This window comes from Podarcis muralis, chromosome 10 (genome assembly GCF_964188315.1).
Source record: "Podarcis muralis chromosome 10, rPodMur119.hap1.1, whole genome shotgun sequence".
In the NCBI taxonomy this organism is placed as follows: Eukaryota; Metazoa; Chordata; class Lepidosauria; order Squamata; family Lacertidae; genus Podarcis; species Podarcis muralis.
This window is the reverse complement of record NC_135664.1, coordinates 52,624,517-52,642,210: the sequence shown is the minus strand read 5'-3', so window position 1 is coordinate 52,642,210 and position 17,694 is coordinate 52,624,517. Positions and strand designations below refer to the sequence as shown.

General features: G+C 41.9%; 1 protein-coding gene across 3 annotated transcripts; it reads right to left on the bottom strand.

Moving 5' to 3' along the window:
- Positions 1 to 1,674: 1,674 nt before the first annotated feature.
- NFYB (nuclear transcription factor Y subunit beta) lies at positions 1,675 to 14,369 on the bottom strand. 3 transcript variants are annotated; one of them, XM_028747335.2, is made up of 7 exons: positions 14,212 to 14,369; positions 8,839 to 8,932; positions 6,981 to 7,111; positions 6,181 to 6,378; positions 4,279 to 4,357; positions 2,788 to 2,867; positions 1,675 to 2,581 (listed from the first exon to the last, which is right to left on the bottom strand). In XM_028747335.2, the coding sequence occupies exons 2-7, from the start codon at positions 8,930 to 8,932 to the stop codon at positions 2,549 to 2,551; spliced, it is 615 nt and encodes a 204-aa protein (XP_028603168.1). In that variant the 5' UTR covers positions 14,212 to 14,369; the 3' UTR covers positions 1,675 to 2,548. The 3 variants fall into 3 exon arrangements, with proteins under 3 accessions (XP_028603168.1, XP_028603169.1, XP_028603171.1); XM_028747336.2 differs by lacking the exon at positions 14,212 to 14,369 and adding an exon at positions 13,094 to 14,105; XM_028747338.2 differs by lacking the exon at positions 14,212 to 14,369 and adding an exon at positions 12,490 to 13,072.
- Positions 14,370 to 17,694: the final 3,325 nt, after the last annotated feature.

Sequence of the window (17,694 nt, the reverse complement as noted above, 5' to 3'; positions counted from 1 at the left end):
GGTTTTTTACAATCAAGTGGTGTATAAATTTTATGAAATAAGTAATACAGTGGTACCTCGGGTTAAGTACTTAATTCGGTCTAGAAGTCAATTCTTAACCTGAGACTGTTCTTAACCTGAAGCACCACTTTAGCTATAAAGGGGCTTCCCGCTGCTGCCACGCTGCCGGAGCATGATTTCTGTTCTCATCCTGAAGCAAAGTTCTTAACCTGAGCTAATATTTCTGGGTTAGCGGAGTCTGTAACCTAAGCGTATGTAACCCGAGGTACCACTGTACTCAACTGCACAATTAATAAGCCAGTTGCAATCCATTGATAATTAGATTGGGCAGATGTTTTATAAACATTTAGTTAATTTGTTTCCTTGCTGCATTATTCTCTTTTCAACCAACTTGAATTTCATCTAGTTGGTCAGGATTGAGTCACTTACGAAGAAAGCAGTGGCACAATATAAGTCTCCCATTGTTTGTGAGAATATCCGATGCACAAGATAAAATTACCAAGGCGAAATGCCATTTCCTGGAGAACTCAAGATAGCTTTACACAGTAGCTCAGGAGTCATCTGATAAAAACAGCAAGAGGGACAGTATATAATGACATATTCCAGGAAAATAAAATGGCAGTTTGCACATCAGGGTTCTAGACATAACAGTTCTTCAGAGTGTCATACCTATTTGTTTTAAAGTATACTCTATCCACAGATTCCTGAAAGCAAGTGGTGAATAAAAACAAACACTCGACTTAACTTCCTATTTAACTATGGGGGATGATTTACAGAAAGTAGTGCTTTAATAACATTAACTACCCTGTCGTGGAAGCTGCTGAACACTTGAGTTCTAGACTTACATTTTCCATATAAAATATCAGACAAGAATTATAGTTGGATGAAAGTTCTGTCCTTCTACAGAAGTCTCCCCATACTTACTATGGGGAGCATTGCAGCATATATATAATTCTCATCATACACATAACTTAATTGCTTTGTCCTAGCTCCATTATGAAAAGGGCCATACTGGCTATGGATAGGTCCTACTGAGGCCAACTTCACTTTTTGTTAAGTTCCCATGCCTTGTCAAGTGCATCACCTGCATTCTTCGGCTATGTGGGACCTGAGGCAGCATTTGAGCTTTTAGCTCCAATACATAATTCATAAAATATGGGAAACAAGTCAGCAATTAATCCTAGTACAAGGCGTCTGAACAGCAGAACTATAGCTCAAAGCTTCCAGAAAGCCGGGTAACAGAATCAAGGTTCCCCACCCCTATGCCTTGCAATTGCTTTGAGCTATAGGGTGGCTAAAGCTAGCAGTTTTATCCTAATAGCAACAGTATAATGTTGCACCAGCAAAATATTCACACACACCCCCAATCTAGACACTAAATGTACCAGTCTTTGGCACAATCTGTTCATATACAAAATTAAGTATTATTATTTAGGTATATGGCAGTTTATTGCAAAGACGGGAAAACACCAGCCAAGTGCAAACTGAAGTCTTCCATTTCAGATCCATTCAGACACAAGCATACACCCACACACTCCACAGATGTTATAAACAGTTCAGAATTCCCATCAAGCATGGAAATGGAGAAGTTTAGAGAATAATGATGAATTACCAAAAGACTATCAAACTGTTGCAAATGAGTAAAGAGAATTTGGCTTTTATGAAGAGAGATCATAACTTAAAAAGGGTTTATTTCAAAAGCAGTGAGACGAATGCCCCTAAGTCAATGGAATCAACAAAAGAAACTCTACTACATACTTCTAGTTGTTGTGAAATAGGGACTGCACTACAATGTACAGTTAACACTGTTATGGGGCACCAGGCAATCCACAGAACTAGCCCTGCAGAAGACAGTTAGTGTCTTGTGAAAACTTGTGCAAAGCAGTTCTTGGTAGATTATGTCCCAAGCTTCTAATGCTAAGATCTAAAGACTGGATACTTCTGGATTCACATTAATTCAATCATTACATTAAAACACTGGGAGCACTTCTTTTGAACTGCTGGCGCTTGAGGAATTCCCTTTCAAAGTCGAAATATTAATAAATATGTTAACGCAACTTTAGTCATGCAAGACAGTTACAAAACAAAATCTCATTTTTTATAATAAAGGCAACTTGCATTCAAAATGAACTGTACCCTTATGTTTTATTCAAAGGGTAAACTTGAATTAATTACCCAGCTGTTTACTTGAATTACAAAAGTAACATGATTCAATATGAAAATAAGAAACTGTCTACAAATCTCTGACAGTAGTAAATTGCAATATACAATGCATACAGGAGTTATACAGAGCAACAAACTCTTGTACAAAACAAAAATACTTTAATACCTTTAAAATCCAATTTCTTTTAAAATCATTCATGAAAAAAGGTTTGAGTCAGAGTTCACACCTCAATTAGTCAAGCCTCAGGCAGCTACATTACAGCTATTATATATACAAAGTGACATTTTTCTTTTCACCAGCCATTTTAAACCAAAGTTTTCCTCCCTTTCAGCATTCCCATTTCCTTGCCCATCTCTTTCAAGTTCCCAAATCCAAATCTTCAAATCATGAGAACTGAATTTGCTGAACACCAGAGATCTAGGGAGTGCAAAACAAAGATAGATTAATTTCAACAATTTACAATAGAAGCACATGCATTTATTTGGAAGGTTCAACTGTTAAACAAGTGCTGATTTAGAACCATTGGACTTGTTTATTACCTGTCTGGTTGCTATCAGCTGTAGCTACAGAAACTGGGAATATTTAAATATAAGTCAGGAGAAAAAGAACCGGAAGCACTGTACCTGTTGATAAGATGTTGTATAAACCATAACATTTTGTTGTTGGCCATCTGCAGTTATTAAGCCTGCTGGCAACTGGTTAGCTAAAAGAAAGAAAGCAGTTTAGTTAAGGGACTGAATCCACAGAGAATGATACTCCAAACCAAATTTAATGTGCTCACCATTAAACAAAAAATGTATTATGGCCAGTGTACAGTGTATCAGGACACCACCTGATATTGCAAATGAAATCTAATCTCTTTCACTGGTGCATATTAAAAACAGAGAAACAAAGGTACCAGATAAGATTGAGAAACTCGGGTGAAGACAAGGAATTTAGACTCAAGACAATGAAATGGTGGCAGCAGCATCGAATTTGGAAAATGAAAGAAGTTACACTAGCATGAAGTTTTGGAGTGCTCTTGGATCTAGAATGGTCACTGAAGATACAAACAGCATCTTAGGGAAGCCAGAGGAACTTAACTCTTCCTACAGTTACCCACAGGCCCAGCCTGGTAACCTCCCAGCTGGGCTACTGCAGTGTAATACCTTTGAAAAAGGTCCATTTGGTCCCCAAGCTAAATTATTCGATAAGATTGGCTGTTAAGATTACTTCAGTGTTGTGCCATGAACTGGCATCCAGACTATTTCCAGACCCAATTTAAACAGTTAACTTTACAACCATGAATGTCTTGAAATCAGATTTTCTGAAGAACTGCCTTCTCTCACATATGCCCACCTGAACCTTAAGATTATCTTCTGAAGCTTATTCAGGTGCCCCCAACAAATGAGGCATATAGGGAGAGGGCCTTTTTAGAGGTGGCACCCCAGTTGTGAAACATCCTCCCAGAGACACTTGCTTGGCATGTACTTTGATTTCTTTGGCACCAGGTGAAGACTTTTCTATTTTGTTGTTGTTAGAATGCTGGACTAGGATCTGGAGCCTAGGATTCAGATCCCCAGTCATGAAGCTCACCGAGTGATTTGAGACCAGTAATTATTTCTCATCCTCATCTACCTTACAGTGTTCTAATGGGGAAATGCTGGAAGTGCTGGTGGGAGGCGCCAGTGGCAGGGCAGAGATTAAGAGCCATAGGTTGCACCTTGAGCTCCTTGGGAGGAAAGGTTGCATATAAATGTAGTATTAATAAAATACATAATTTTTTCATGCTTTTATGTTACTCACTCTTTCTAGCTTTACCTCGTTTCTGATTTCATGTTGCGTAACCCACCCAAAGAACCTTTGCTGTTGGGTGACATATAAATATTGTGAATAAATATAAATAAATAGAACTCAGGAGATGTATACATGTGCATGAACCAGCCACAAGGTGCCAACCACAAAGCACAGCCTCCAGTGCATTTCAGTGCACCATTCATGGACTTCTACATAAACCACATGGCAGCAGTACTTGGCAGGTTGCAGTCCCTTGGTCATATTGACAAGCTTCTTCCAATCTCAAGTGTCAAGTATCAAAAGCAAAATCTGTCCCAGCAACTTCAAGTGTTACTTACTAAATGCTTCCTCTGTGAGCTCCTCACTCAGGCCATCTGCTGTGGTAACTGCTCCAATACCCTTTTCTCCTTTCATGGCCTTGAAAAAGCATAAATGATGTTTTGTATGAGGATACAAGCACTTTCAACCACTTAAATCATTGCACACTTTTTGGAACAGCAGTGTAGTTTATACGCAATAGGTTTTTCAAACCCTGGATCTCCATTACCAAATTCTGTAATTCTACATATTTTGTACACCAATAATTCTATCTGTATTCTTGGTGTGAATGTTGATAACATTTTAAGATCACACCTGTAGCAGTGTAACCAGCAGAGTAGCGCAGCAGAGCTTCAGGATCTTCCTCCTTTGTTATTGCTAGCCATTTCAGAGAAAACTCCTTGCTCACTGAGTTAAGTATAAAGTGTTTATATTGCCTCAAACAACAAGATAACTATTTACACTATGTACATAAAGTTAGGAGATGCTGTGCATCAGAAGCTATACACTATAAACTAACTAAGCAGAGTAAACCTGGGTTCAGTCTGTGTCACACAGTCTGCATTCAGTCAGGAGGTGTGTAGTCAAAACTGGAAGCTTGGCTCAATCTGGAGGCTCGAAGGCTGAATGCAGCAGGCTCTAAGTTAGCCAAACCAGAGATTTGCACAGAATTCTCCCCTTGGGTGAGAAGCAAGTGTGAAGAACCCCCCTGAGTCGTGCCAGAAGCCTATGGCCTTGAGCTGTTTTCAGGAGGTCCACTACAGCTGAATTCTAACCCTGAACAGAAATGAGGCAAGGTGGAAAGGCAGCTCAAGAGACAGATCCGAGCACAGTTAATGCAATTAACAGCAATATTTAAATTACAGGTGTGTGATATTTCCTTCAGCTTTTATTGCAAGAGGTCTATGGTTCTTCAGCAAACACAACCTCTCATATATATCTTCTAGTGAGTGGTTGCCAAAAGCAGGAGGGTGAAAGGGTTGTGGGAGCTAGACCTCGTGTCACCAGAAACAACTAGGAAGATTCAAGAGGTTGCATGTCTGTAGCAGACCAAGTTGCCACTTGTGCATTTGAAACTGCAGCAGTTTGACCTGTGCATCGTAGCCCGTTCGGATAAGAAGGAATTATTGCTGGCACAAATTGCACACAAACAGCATTCAATGTGAAAAGGAGCAAAGGGCAGGGATGAGCAATGCTGAGCTACTGCCACAGAAAGCGACTGCAGATTTCTTTACACATTACGTTAAGTGCTCATTTCAAACATTTTGCAATGTAGCTTCTTAACGAAATAAATAGGTAAAATCAAAAATCAACAACCAGAGCTGCATCAAGCTGCTCAGGAGACTCATTCTTTCCACTGCTGCTAGTTCACCCTCCTTATTGCTATTGCCCCTTAGCACTACCCACAGTAAGAAGGAAAGTAAGAAAATGACAATGAAGAGAACCGCCACCACAATCTGTCCCCACATCATTATGGGATTACAAAGAACAAAGCAGCTGCCCCCCCCCCCCATCTATCCTATCAGGCATTAGGAATATTTTAATCCACTGTCATAAACCGCTTTGGGGCTTTTAATATGAAGTGTGACCTAAAAATGTTTTTAAATAAATAAAAATAAAAGAGCAAGTGTGTGGGCAATAGCTGCTGTTCTTCTTGGCCAGAATAAGTACAATAATGTTAAATAGATGCAAGGTAGAGAGGATAGAAAGTCTACCTGTGACATGACAGATCCAGATAGGAAGTAAAACATTGCATAACATATGGGAAGAGGAGAAGAGTCAAAAGGGGAATGCAAATGCTAGATTATTCAAGCTTCGCATTGAATTTGTGGAGATGCTTGACCATGTGCTCTCCTGGACTTGACACATTAAAATAAAGCAATTCTAAATAGTGCACCATGCGATAATAAAAGATTACAAACCTCTCTGAACTTCTGAAGGTACAACTTCAAAGGTTCCACGTAGCTGTCAAATCCCAGAGTGGACATGGCAAAGAGAATATCCTCCCCATTTATAGTCTTCCGTTTTTCTTGATGACACCTCTCACTTGCTTCCGATGTTATAAAGCTTATGAATTCACTTACGCACTCCTGAACACATTCCTTTGCATCTTTAGCAATCTAGAATAATCATCAGCATCAGCATCATCTAGTAATCAAACTATTTCTTGTTTCCAATCTGAATTAACCCTACTATATACACCAGCAAAACTGCCAACAAAATAAAATGTTTTGGGCCAGTAAGGCTACCCCAAACAGAACCGTTTAATTGTACACATTACCTCAATTTTGAAATGTTTGACAATTTTGAATTGAGTAGTAGTTTTTTAGAAATAATAATAATTGAAAAACCAAAGCTGCCATTCATTTAGAGTAGCCTTCCCTAACTGTGTGTCCACAGATGTTGCTGAAGTGCAACCACCAGCCAGTATGCAGAATGGTCAGGGATGATGGGATGTAGTCCAGCAACAATTGGGGACCTAGGACCAGAATCCCTCCATGAGAGGCAGATGCAAAAGTTGTTTTGGGCAGCTGGAGATGTGGAGGATTAGAAAGCACTTGTACTTCCTGCTCTCATTGTTACATCACATCTGAAGGAGCTCTCAATATTTGGTATTAAACCCCCACTGAATGCAACCCAATGATTATGCCACATTTTAAAAAATTCTATGAGGAATCTAAGATTCTGGAATGCTAGCAAAGCTCTCTTTCTGAGTTATTACCTTTCCTGTCTGAGGTATAGCATTCTTCATTATCCTTGCCACATTTGCAATTGGAAGATATATATCTTGTTCTCTAAAACTCTCTTTGGAGCCATTTGTGTCTTCATGATCATTCATGCTATCCTCCGTATCTAAAGAGAGAGAGCATAATATACAAATATTAGCTTCATATGTTGTACCCCTTTGAAAACCTCACTTACACCTTGTTTCAGGGTTGCCATATTTTGAAGAGAGAGGGGAAAAAATACACATTTGCCAACTTTGCTATGATAACTCTCATTTTAAATGCCTGTCATATATGTAGGCTATAGAAGTTCACATTCCCACCTTAAAAATGTACACAAAAAGTAAACATATACACTTTCTCATTCTTTGGCCTTCCTGGGTGATCCCAGCATGTCAAAATAATCCGGGCTGAAAATTGACATTTTAGGAGCACGAAGGGGGGAAAAGGGTTACATAGCTTATCACTGTATGACACATACACACACATCTAGTTCAGCATTGTCTCTACTGACCATCAGCGATTCTTCCAGGTTTCAGAGAGGGTTTGCCCCTACCAGGAGATGCCAGAAATTGAACCTGAGGCTTTCTGCATGCAAAGCATGTAGTTTAGCACAAAGCTATGGGTCATCCCCAAAAGAGCAGGCATATAGGACACGTCTGGCAGAAACCGGGCGTATGACAACCCTACCTTATTTGGAAAACCACCTCCCATTACAAAGCCTTTGACCATCATCAAAACAACTGCTGTACAGTAACTGTTAGTCAAGTTTCTCTTGCATCTTTTTTCTCCAAATGCCCGTCCCTTGAAAAGGAAGAGATCGTTCTACTGGTTTGACAGAGCTTATTCTCCCTCTGCTTTCTCCCTCTCTCCCACCAAACCCTTCCTCCTTTTAGTTTAGTTCTAAATGTATTTAACTGTAAAAATTTAAAAAAATTAAACACCCTTTTAGAAAATATCACATTTGCTATCACAATATGTGATCTTGTCCACTGACATACATGCTGCTTTAAAAGCAAATTAAATAAATTCATGAAGGAAAAGACTACCAACAGAAATTATTCATCATGGCTGTATGCTACCATCAAGATCAGAGGCATGATGCCTCTGAATCTCAGTTGTTGGGAAACACTTGCTGGAGAGTGCGACTGTAGTCATCTTCTGCCGTTGGGCTTCCCATAGACAAGTGTGGGAAACACAATGCTGGACTAGATAGGCTTGTAGTTGAAACCAGCAGGGTTCCTTTTATACTCTTTATGTGTTTACAGATATTACATTACAAGATCCCAGAAAACTACGATTTTTAGGACATATTGTAGATCTACAAGAGACAGAACTGGTAATCTTAAGGATTGCCACAAAATTTATTTTTAAAACTGTCTAAAATATTGTTAAAATAAAACGATTGGTTCAGTACCAATATGAGCTTTTTCTCACATTACTTGCAACACAATGCTACTCATTAAATATGTCCCACTGGGTGATACCCAACTACCAGTAAGTCATACTAAACGTAGATCCACTGAAATCAATGGACTTAAGTATGACCAACAACTGATAGCACCCATTAGGTTCCATGCGGCTTGAGCCCAAGGAAATGTGCACAGGATTGAAGCATATGGCACACAAGTACTACATGGTATACATTAATTTTATCATTGCTGAGCAATGGTCTCATATAAGAGCTATTAATTTAATACAGAGCTGTGAATGAGTCTTATGATATGGTCTTCTTTTACAGACTATGATACATTTTCACAGGGCTGCAGTAATGTCTCTTCTACACGTCTGCAAGCTGCAATGTGAAAAATGAAAATAAGAATGGACACTGTCTTTGACCAATACATTACTTACCATCATGAGGCTGTATCACATAATGACTACCACCAATATAGTCTCCAGCAATTCCTAACTGAGAAGCATCTGTTGTAGAACTATCACCATCCATCTGGAATAAAAGGATCCGAGTTTAGAACAGTCCACTCCACTTGACTAAGCATATTCTTAAAAATCTGAGTACATATTTCTGATCCAAATACTTGAGATTTGAAAATATAAATAGTATTGCATGCCCACTACACATGATCTTTACTGCCTAACACGCAACAGCTTATTCAAACTAAGCCTTCTACTGAAGAATTTTAGTGTAATACAGCAGTACTTCTATTATTTATGAATAATATGAAGCTTTTATTATCCAAAAACACTTTATGTCTGTGAAGAAGGCAACTACCCACAGAGAGCCAGAGGTTCAGGGGAGGCAGATTATATACAAGGGCTGCAAAATACACACTGCTGAAGATTAAAGGGCTACACTTGAAAATGTTTTAATTATCTAAATAATTGAATACTTCTGAGAGATGTTACCAGTTTTATATTATGTATAATAGGGGACAATGTTTATGAAGTTACCAACAATTTTTCATTAAACAATACTGAGTTTACTTCTGTTAAATATTAATAAGTTTGGATGACCTCTTTAATGCTTTGACTATGCTTCAGCATAACCATCAAGTTTAAATAAAAACTATACAGCTAGTGCTTTCTCTCAAGGATCTACCTATTATAACAGAGTGCAACTTCAGCATCCATGTTCTCCTCCTGTCTAACATGCCATTATTTAAATCTGATCCAATGTACCACTGTTGGCAAGATGACAACCGCTATCCTAGAGTCCTTGCTTTAAACCAAGTTTCAATCACCCAACTTTTTCTGACATAAGAAAGTTATCAGCTGAGGCAAAGGCTGAAGAAAATACCTGACATAATTTACTTTAAGTTTTTGTACAGAATCCAGATTTGATAGGAATTGTCATTTAGCCAAGACTGTTCTTTGGAAGAGGTAACTTACGACTCCAAATAAGAAAATGAGCTTTCATGAGTTGAAAGTGACCCTTCTTAAGTTACATGAAATAGCCCTACTGATGGATACTGTACAGAGGCCTATAAAGAGGCCACTGCCAGCATGTCTTGTTTATAATAGAATATCAGTTAGTTGTCTACAGATATCTTATATCACAATTGTCATTTGGAATGAGAACTTTCAGTATATAATTTTCAAGCATTTGTCACTTTCAAATTATGCGATAAAACACTATGTTTTATAACTATATTAGTCAGGTAAAATAAAGCAAAATGTTCTGGCTTTCTGGAAATCATTGAGCACAAGAGCAATATGAAAACATCACACTGTGAAAATGCAACAATTTCTCTAGAAATACACAACATTCTGAAGACCTGCACTTTAGGGGATTAGTACTGATGGAAGTCACTGATTCTGCTTGTTTTTGAAAAACTACTATGAAAATAAAAGAGGCAACAAAATGCAGCTTAACCTAGACAAGACAGAGATACTGTTAAGGGACAATTCTTCTGACCAGTTGAGTGGTGGTCAACTGATTCCAAACAGAGTACCACTTCTCCTGAAGGAACAGGTTTGTAGCTTGGGAATTCTATTACTGTCACTGGCTGCATGAGTGCTCTCTGTTTAATAGAGTGCCCTTCCCTTCCCAGCTTCAGCTGGTACCCCATCTATATCCTTATCTGGACAAGGATAACCTGGCTTCAATTCTGGTACCCTCCAGATTAAAATAAGGCAACATGCTATGCATGGGACTGCCTCTGAATAGAGTTCAGAAACGGCAGATAATGAAGAATGCAGTGGCCTGACGGCTGTGGAGTCTAGACGGTCTAATCATATTACAGTGGTGCCCCGCAAGACGAATGCCTCGCTAGACGAAAGGGTTTTCCATTTTTTGAGTCGTTCCGCAAGACGAATTTCCCTATGGGCTTGCTTCGCAAGACGAAACGTCTTGCGAGTTTGTTTCCTTTTTCTTAAAGCCGCTAATCTGTTAATAGCCGCTAAGCCGCTAATAGCCGTGCTTCGCAAGACGAAAAAACCGCAAGACGAAGAGACTCGCGGAATGGATTAATTTCGTCTTGTGAGGCACCACTGTACATTAATTCTGGCTAGCTTCACTAGCAGCCAATACATCTCTGAATTTAGTTCAAAGCACTGGTTTTAACCTATAAAGACTTACATGGCATGGGACCCCAACACCCGATGGAATATCTCCTCAGACAGCAGGGGTTCAGACAACTATGAACCCCATAGTTGTCATCTGAGCCCAGGTGCCCCATCAAAGAGAGGTGAAGAGAGTGGCAACAAGGTTGTACCTCTCCTGTTCATGGGACACGCTCCCAGTGAGGTGCCCTGGTGCAGACATTAATATATTTATGGCACCAGGGCAATACCTTCCTTTCCTCTGAGACATTTGGTGAGTTGATTATATAATTAATTTTCTTTTTTCCCTCTTTTTCTTTTCTTAAAAAAAATAATAATTAATTTTCTACTGATAACTGGCTATTGTGCCAGCTATGCTATAGATATTTGGCGTGGTGTTTTTTTTAGCATTGTTTTCTTAAATTGTGTTCTTTTATTTTGTTTCATTTGTATGTTTTATGGTGTGTGTTATACTGTTTATAAGTCACCTTGAGACTATTTCAGTAGGTGTCCAACAAGCAAGCAAGCAAGCAAGCAAGCAAGCAAGCAAGCAAACAAACAAACAAACCAGTAATTAATCCTACTTCAACATTTTCCTGTTTTGGAATTTCCAACCATCAGTTCAATAACCAATCTAACTACAGGACAATTCCATACTAAATATACACAAGGACATCTCACCAAATTTTCAAGTGAATGTGGCTCTTAAGAAAATTAAACCCAAGTTGGGCACAGTTGCAGGATTTTAATGAGCATGGTTCATGAGCAGCTACTCAGCACATAGTACTAGAACGTATCAGATTGCTTTCAGGCTAGTTAAGGCCATGCTGAAATCAAGAAGACTGCTGCAAGAAGAGGCCTTTAACCTTATACAATAATACTTTTTTATTCAGAAAAGTTTTTGCACTCATTCTATATATTAACACCTTTCTCTAAGTGGCAATCTTTATGTAGCCAAAATGGCACCATCCACAAGAGGGAGGTGCCAGCAGGCATGGTGGGACAAAAATTGCAGTACAAAAAATCTTTAGGGGGGTGGGAAATCCCAACAGCGTTTAAAAACAACAACATGATGAGTGTCTCTGGGGAGAGAAGATGGAAAACGGGGGGAAAGAAGCTTGAATAGGTGGTAGAGCGCATGGCTGGCTAGCACCATGACACTCTATAAACTGTTCAATGTACTCTTTTCTATGTATTTTACTGCTTGCGGTATCTGTCATTCTGCTGGTAGAGTTGTGCATTCAAGTTTGCACAAGCAGACAAAGGCAACCAATACAAGATCTGTTCTGTCAACCTGTCTTGTTCCTGCATGAGAATTCCATGTCAGCATGGAATTGTCATACAGCATCTTGCGGGTTACCTAGAGTTTGTTTACAGAAGGCCTAAGCTAATGCTATTCAGTGTTGGTAGGCAACCCCAGGAAACCAACAGATCACATACACTTTGTATACAGGGAATATTCATTCTAGAATTTTGCTGGGTGCTTTTAAAGCCTTTATATACCTAAAAGGAGAAACACAAACTGTCCTAACAAAAGAGTAAGTCTTCAAAATGGGTTAGTTCACATAACTGCAACTTGGACTTGTTTTTCCACCTTTACAGACTTTTTGACTAGACGAATAAAACAAATGGAGAAATCAGTTATGGAATGCAAAACGGAACAGAGGTCTATGACTGAGTTATGTTGGGGGGGGGGGGGATCACAGAACTCATGCCAGCCAGCTAGTTTGTATTCTTAGGATTCACACAAACAATTCAAATCTGATGGGTACATTCACACTAGGCAGGTGGGGCCAGGGACAAGTCTGAGGATTGAACAATTCCAGTGGCTGTGTAAATGAACTCTATAAAACAATGTTCTCTGATTTCCACAAACACATTCCTAACATGTATGGTGGCTTGAAGGTAGCTATGATCCAGTGACAAGGAGACTTCACAAGGAAAGGGACTGGGGGAGGATGGAAAAAGAAGCCCGAGTGTGTAAGACAAAAGACAAACCTCCCATAACAAGACAGAAGTAACTGGTAACGTTTGAACATGTGGAAGCTAGGAAAATGACACCCCCACCCCCGGCTAAATGGCACCCCAGAGCCACAAGCCCACCCACCTTTGGGGTTCACACGCGTTGCGACCAGGACTTAGCGAGACAAAAACAGCAGCTTCTCTAGCGTGCAGAGCGCTTTTTGACAGCTTCGTTTCTCCGCCTCCCCAACCAAAGCCACTCTGGAGACCGCGAAAGGCGGCCATGTGCAAGGGCTAGGCGGGGAGGGGGGGGGGAGATAACCATGGGGGGGGGGGAGCGACGACTGTGTGTGTGGAAAGAGACTTCCAGACCATCGCCAACGTGGTGGCGAGGGGAGCCACCGACCCCTTCGCCGCCCCATTCCCCCTTCAGGGAACCTCAAAAAAAAAAAAAAAAAAAAAAATGGAGGGAGACGGGTGGTGGGGTGGGGGGAGTAACAGAAGAGCGAGCAGCAGACAAAAGCCCTTGTGCACAAATAGACCCAACTCCACCCCAGGAGGAGAAAAGGAGCAGGGGGGGGGGCGGCGAAAGGGAGGGAGGGAAAAGAAGGGCGGCCTCCACGAGGGAACAGTAGAAGAGGCGCCTATTAAAAATAAGATGGGCTCGGGCCGCGCGCTTGGCCGAGAGGGGGGTGGTCGGTCCTCAACCTCGGGGGTCCCCTCCGACCCCCAGGTTGGGAAAGCAGGAGAGGAGAGGGAAGGCGCCTCGGGAGGGCTATTGACCCGGGCGGCAAACGCGGCTCCTTTCGACACACACGCAACCTCCCCCCCCCAACCCGCGTGTGGTGACACGCTCCTCCCGCCGCCGCCGCCGCTCCTCTTCCAGGGGTCAGCTCCTGTCACAACAGCCCGTCTCCCTTCAGGGGCCTCGGCCAACGGCCCCCGCTTGCTTTCCCCTCTCCAGGCCCCGAGCAACGGCCGCCAGAGCCTCCGCTCCGCGGCGGCGGCAGTACAAAGACGCGGGCAGGCGGGCGGGCCCGGGCCGCGGTCTTTCTTCCTTCCTTCCCCCCCGGTTCCTCCTCCTCCTCCTCCTCTCTGTCTGTCTGCCTGTCTCTCTCGCTCGCTTTCTCCTTCTCCCCGCACTTCCTGGTCCCCTCAGCGACGGCGCGGCGGCAACGCCGGAGCCCGGGGAGGGAGACGGACATTTCATTCGAGCCTGCAGTGAAACCGGTTACCAATCATTGGCCGGAGCCAGGCACAAACCTCCAGTGCGGCCCTGGTTGGCTCCCTCCGCAAATCGGCTGTTTGGTTGGACAGAAAATGGCTGCGAAGGAACCAGTCCCAGCGCGGAGCACCGCTTCCCGGAGCCGGCCTGCCCTCCCTCCGCGCCGCCTCCTCCTCGCCAGCCGCCGCCCCCTCCCTTCGCGGGAGGGCTCTTCCCGCGATGGGGCGGCCCTCCCGCCGCTGGCCGGATCCTTCTCTCCCCCCTCCCTCCCTCCCTCCCTCCTCCTCCTGCTTTCAAACAGCTGCGCGCCTAGAAATAAATAAACTATCAAACAAACAACCCGACGGTCACAAGCGGTGACGGCGGCGCGCGCTCACACACGGGCGCGCGCGCGGGCTCGTCTGAAGAGTCCTGTCTTCCTGTCAGAACTCAAGGCCGGCTCAAGATATTTGGGCACCTGAGGCAGACACCTGAAATGGCGTCTCCCCCCTCCCCGTCAGGGACAAAAGAATTGCCATGTGTCCTCTTTTTTTCTTTTCTTTTTTTTACCAGGGCACGTCCTCATATTCAGGGGTAAAATCAGTGCCGGATTTACGTATAAGCTAAACAAGCTATAGCTTAGGGCCCCACTCTCTTGGCCCCCCCCCCCCAAATTAAAGAAAAACAACATTTCCAAAATATAAAATAAAAAACAAATAAAACAAAACCTACATACAGCAACAGTGTTTGGTGTTGTTTAGGCTCCTATGATGTCACCTGCTAGCCTGCTCCCTAAAATATCACTGGTTTGCTCATTTCTATATATAGGATGCCTACATTCTGCATGGACTGGTTGCATGGCAGCATGTGCAAATGGCTTTAGATACCTATTAGGTCCATAAATTACCATATAGCATAGATGCAACACAAAAAACAGTGACAATTTGTTGTTGAAAAAAGACAGCTGGACATATAAAGGGCCCCATTACCTTCAGTAGCTTAGGGCCTCATCAAACCTAAATCCGGCCCTGTGTCCACATATAGAAGCCAACATAAAGTAGGAGTATTTAAAATGAGAGTCTTCATGTTAAGGTTGAGGAAATGGAGGGAGGAAAGAAGATAGGATATAGGGGGATCTGCCGCCTTGTGGTGGCACCTCAAAAGTCTTATCAGCTTTGGAGGGCTTTGACTGGGCAAATTCATGGAGGATAACACTATCAATGGCTACTAGCACAGGGGTGCCAATTTGAATGAAATATTGGGGGGGGGGGCCTCCGCCATGCATAATCAGCCACATGACATGGTGCACACACACTTTTTGAATGCAATGCCCATCAACTTGGGGGGTGCAGTCCCCTCAAATATTTAATGTGGGGCCAAATGAACTTCGGGCCCTAGGAGTTGGCTCCCATGCTAGCAGAGGTGTGGCGCTGCCACCCCACTTGTGCCCTTGGCAAGGAGATGGATTGATGTGGAGAGGCACAGTTTTTGCACCCACACACCCCAGGCCTCTGCATCCTTGGCAGGGACCAACCTCGCCTCGCCCACCCCTAAGTATGCTACTGGCCGCAATGGCTATATGCTGCCTCCACCTTCTGAATACCAGCTGCTGGAAACTGCAGGAGGGGAGGGCGCTTATTGGTGGTTGGATCCTGCTTGTGGGTCTCCCACAGGAATCCAGTTGGCCAGTGAGAACAGGGTGCTGGATTAGATGGGTCATTGGCCCAATCTGGCAGGCTCTTCTTATGTTCTTGTCCCAAAATGTGCTTGGGGGGGCTTATGAGCCCTCGGGCAAGAAGGGAGAATAATCAAAATACTTATCTCCCTTCAGCATTTGATTTGATTGGTGGAGACGATGGATTCAGTTGATTGTGTTATCACTTATTATTAGTGCTATTGTGAAGTTACTGTGCTTATTTTGCATATGTTTAAGCTTTAATTGAATTGCTGCAGACTACGTTTCACAATCACTTGCCACTTCAATCCCATTGTTTAGAGATTTTAAAAATCTTCTATACCAGGGTGGTACAGCCTGTGGCCTCTGGCCCACATGCAACCCGCAGGAGGCTTTTTTTGGCGACCCTCGGCAATATTCCAGAAAGAAGATCTTAAAACCTTAAAAAAATAAATAAATCTGTCATGTATTGTTAAGGAACGCGCAAACATCTGTTTGTGTATTAAATTTGTTTAATAATTAAATATCCTAACTGTGTATTTAATTATATTTATTTAATTAAACATGAATTGTGTATATCAAATAATATTAAATAGATTGTGAATACTTATTTTACACTATGGAAATCTAATTCAGTGTGGCCTGTGGGTTCTGTGTCGAAGTACTCTGGAGGCCCACTTGGTATTAAAAGTTGGATTGCCCTTTTCTATCCCCATTTGTTTCATTGGAAGCAATTCATAAATGAAGTAAATGCAGACATACCAGCCAACACTTTATGCACCTGATTACAACATATACTGTTGTAAGCAAAAATCAGAGAGATTCCATTCTGAGCCAATCATGCAGAGAATGCATGCTTAAGACATAAACAAAGATTAATTAGCTGCTGACCAGACCAGCAGGAAATAATTAAGCTAAAAAATACATTGAAAATGGGATAGAATCAAATAATTGTTGGAAGGAACCTGAGGGTCATCTATCCCTACCCCTTGCAATGCAGGAATGCTGCCCACAGCAGTTCATGGAACAAAGAAGAGTGATTTGCCTCTGTATCTGCCTGGCTTTGAGAAAGGGCCTAAGGCAGTTTGTGGACTGGTGAGAATTTTTTTTTTTATCTGCCTGCCTGCAACTGTATTCCTCGACTCATTTGTAAAGTGGTATAAAAGTGTTCTTTAATTTGCCATGAGAGTCTAGCATTTTAAGTAGTTTTCCTGATTCCTAGCTCTGTACATTTCATATTTGAGTAAGAAATAAAATTCTGTTTTGGTTGATCAATCCAGTCATGGCGGCAGATTAGATGGACTCAACCGGCAACAAACCCTGAGTGGGTATTTCTCCCACAACAATACGCAACCGATCATTATGCTCTGCAGGACAGAGCTGTAAAAGATAGATGTTTAATGTGCATAAAATGCTGTTTGCATGCATTGTGTATGAAACTTATTGGATGTTTGCATTTTCAGAATGACTGTTTTGCAGAGAACTGCAACAAGTGCCAAAAAGTGCTTTTGCAGTTAAAGCTGCAACAAGGGGTTGGGACCTTTGTTTCAGTGTTTTTGTTAATGGATTATTCATCCCCAGAAGTAGTGGGTGAGTCTCTCTCAAAAGCTGCCAGCATATTGAAGAAACAACTACCGGTAGCTTATCTGATTCTCTCTCTGGACCAGAGAGAAAATAGTTATTGGCCTATATTAGCAAGTAAGAACTTTAAGAAAATTGGACTGCATTGCTGGTTGTTTAAGCGCAATGTGTCAATCTGTACATTTTGTGACAAGTTTAAAGACAGTTTGTAGTGAAATTTTGGAACTCTTTCTTGCTATGGAGAGCTTATTGGTTCATACTGTGCACATGGTCCAAATCAGGGAAT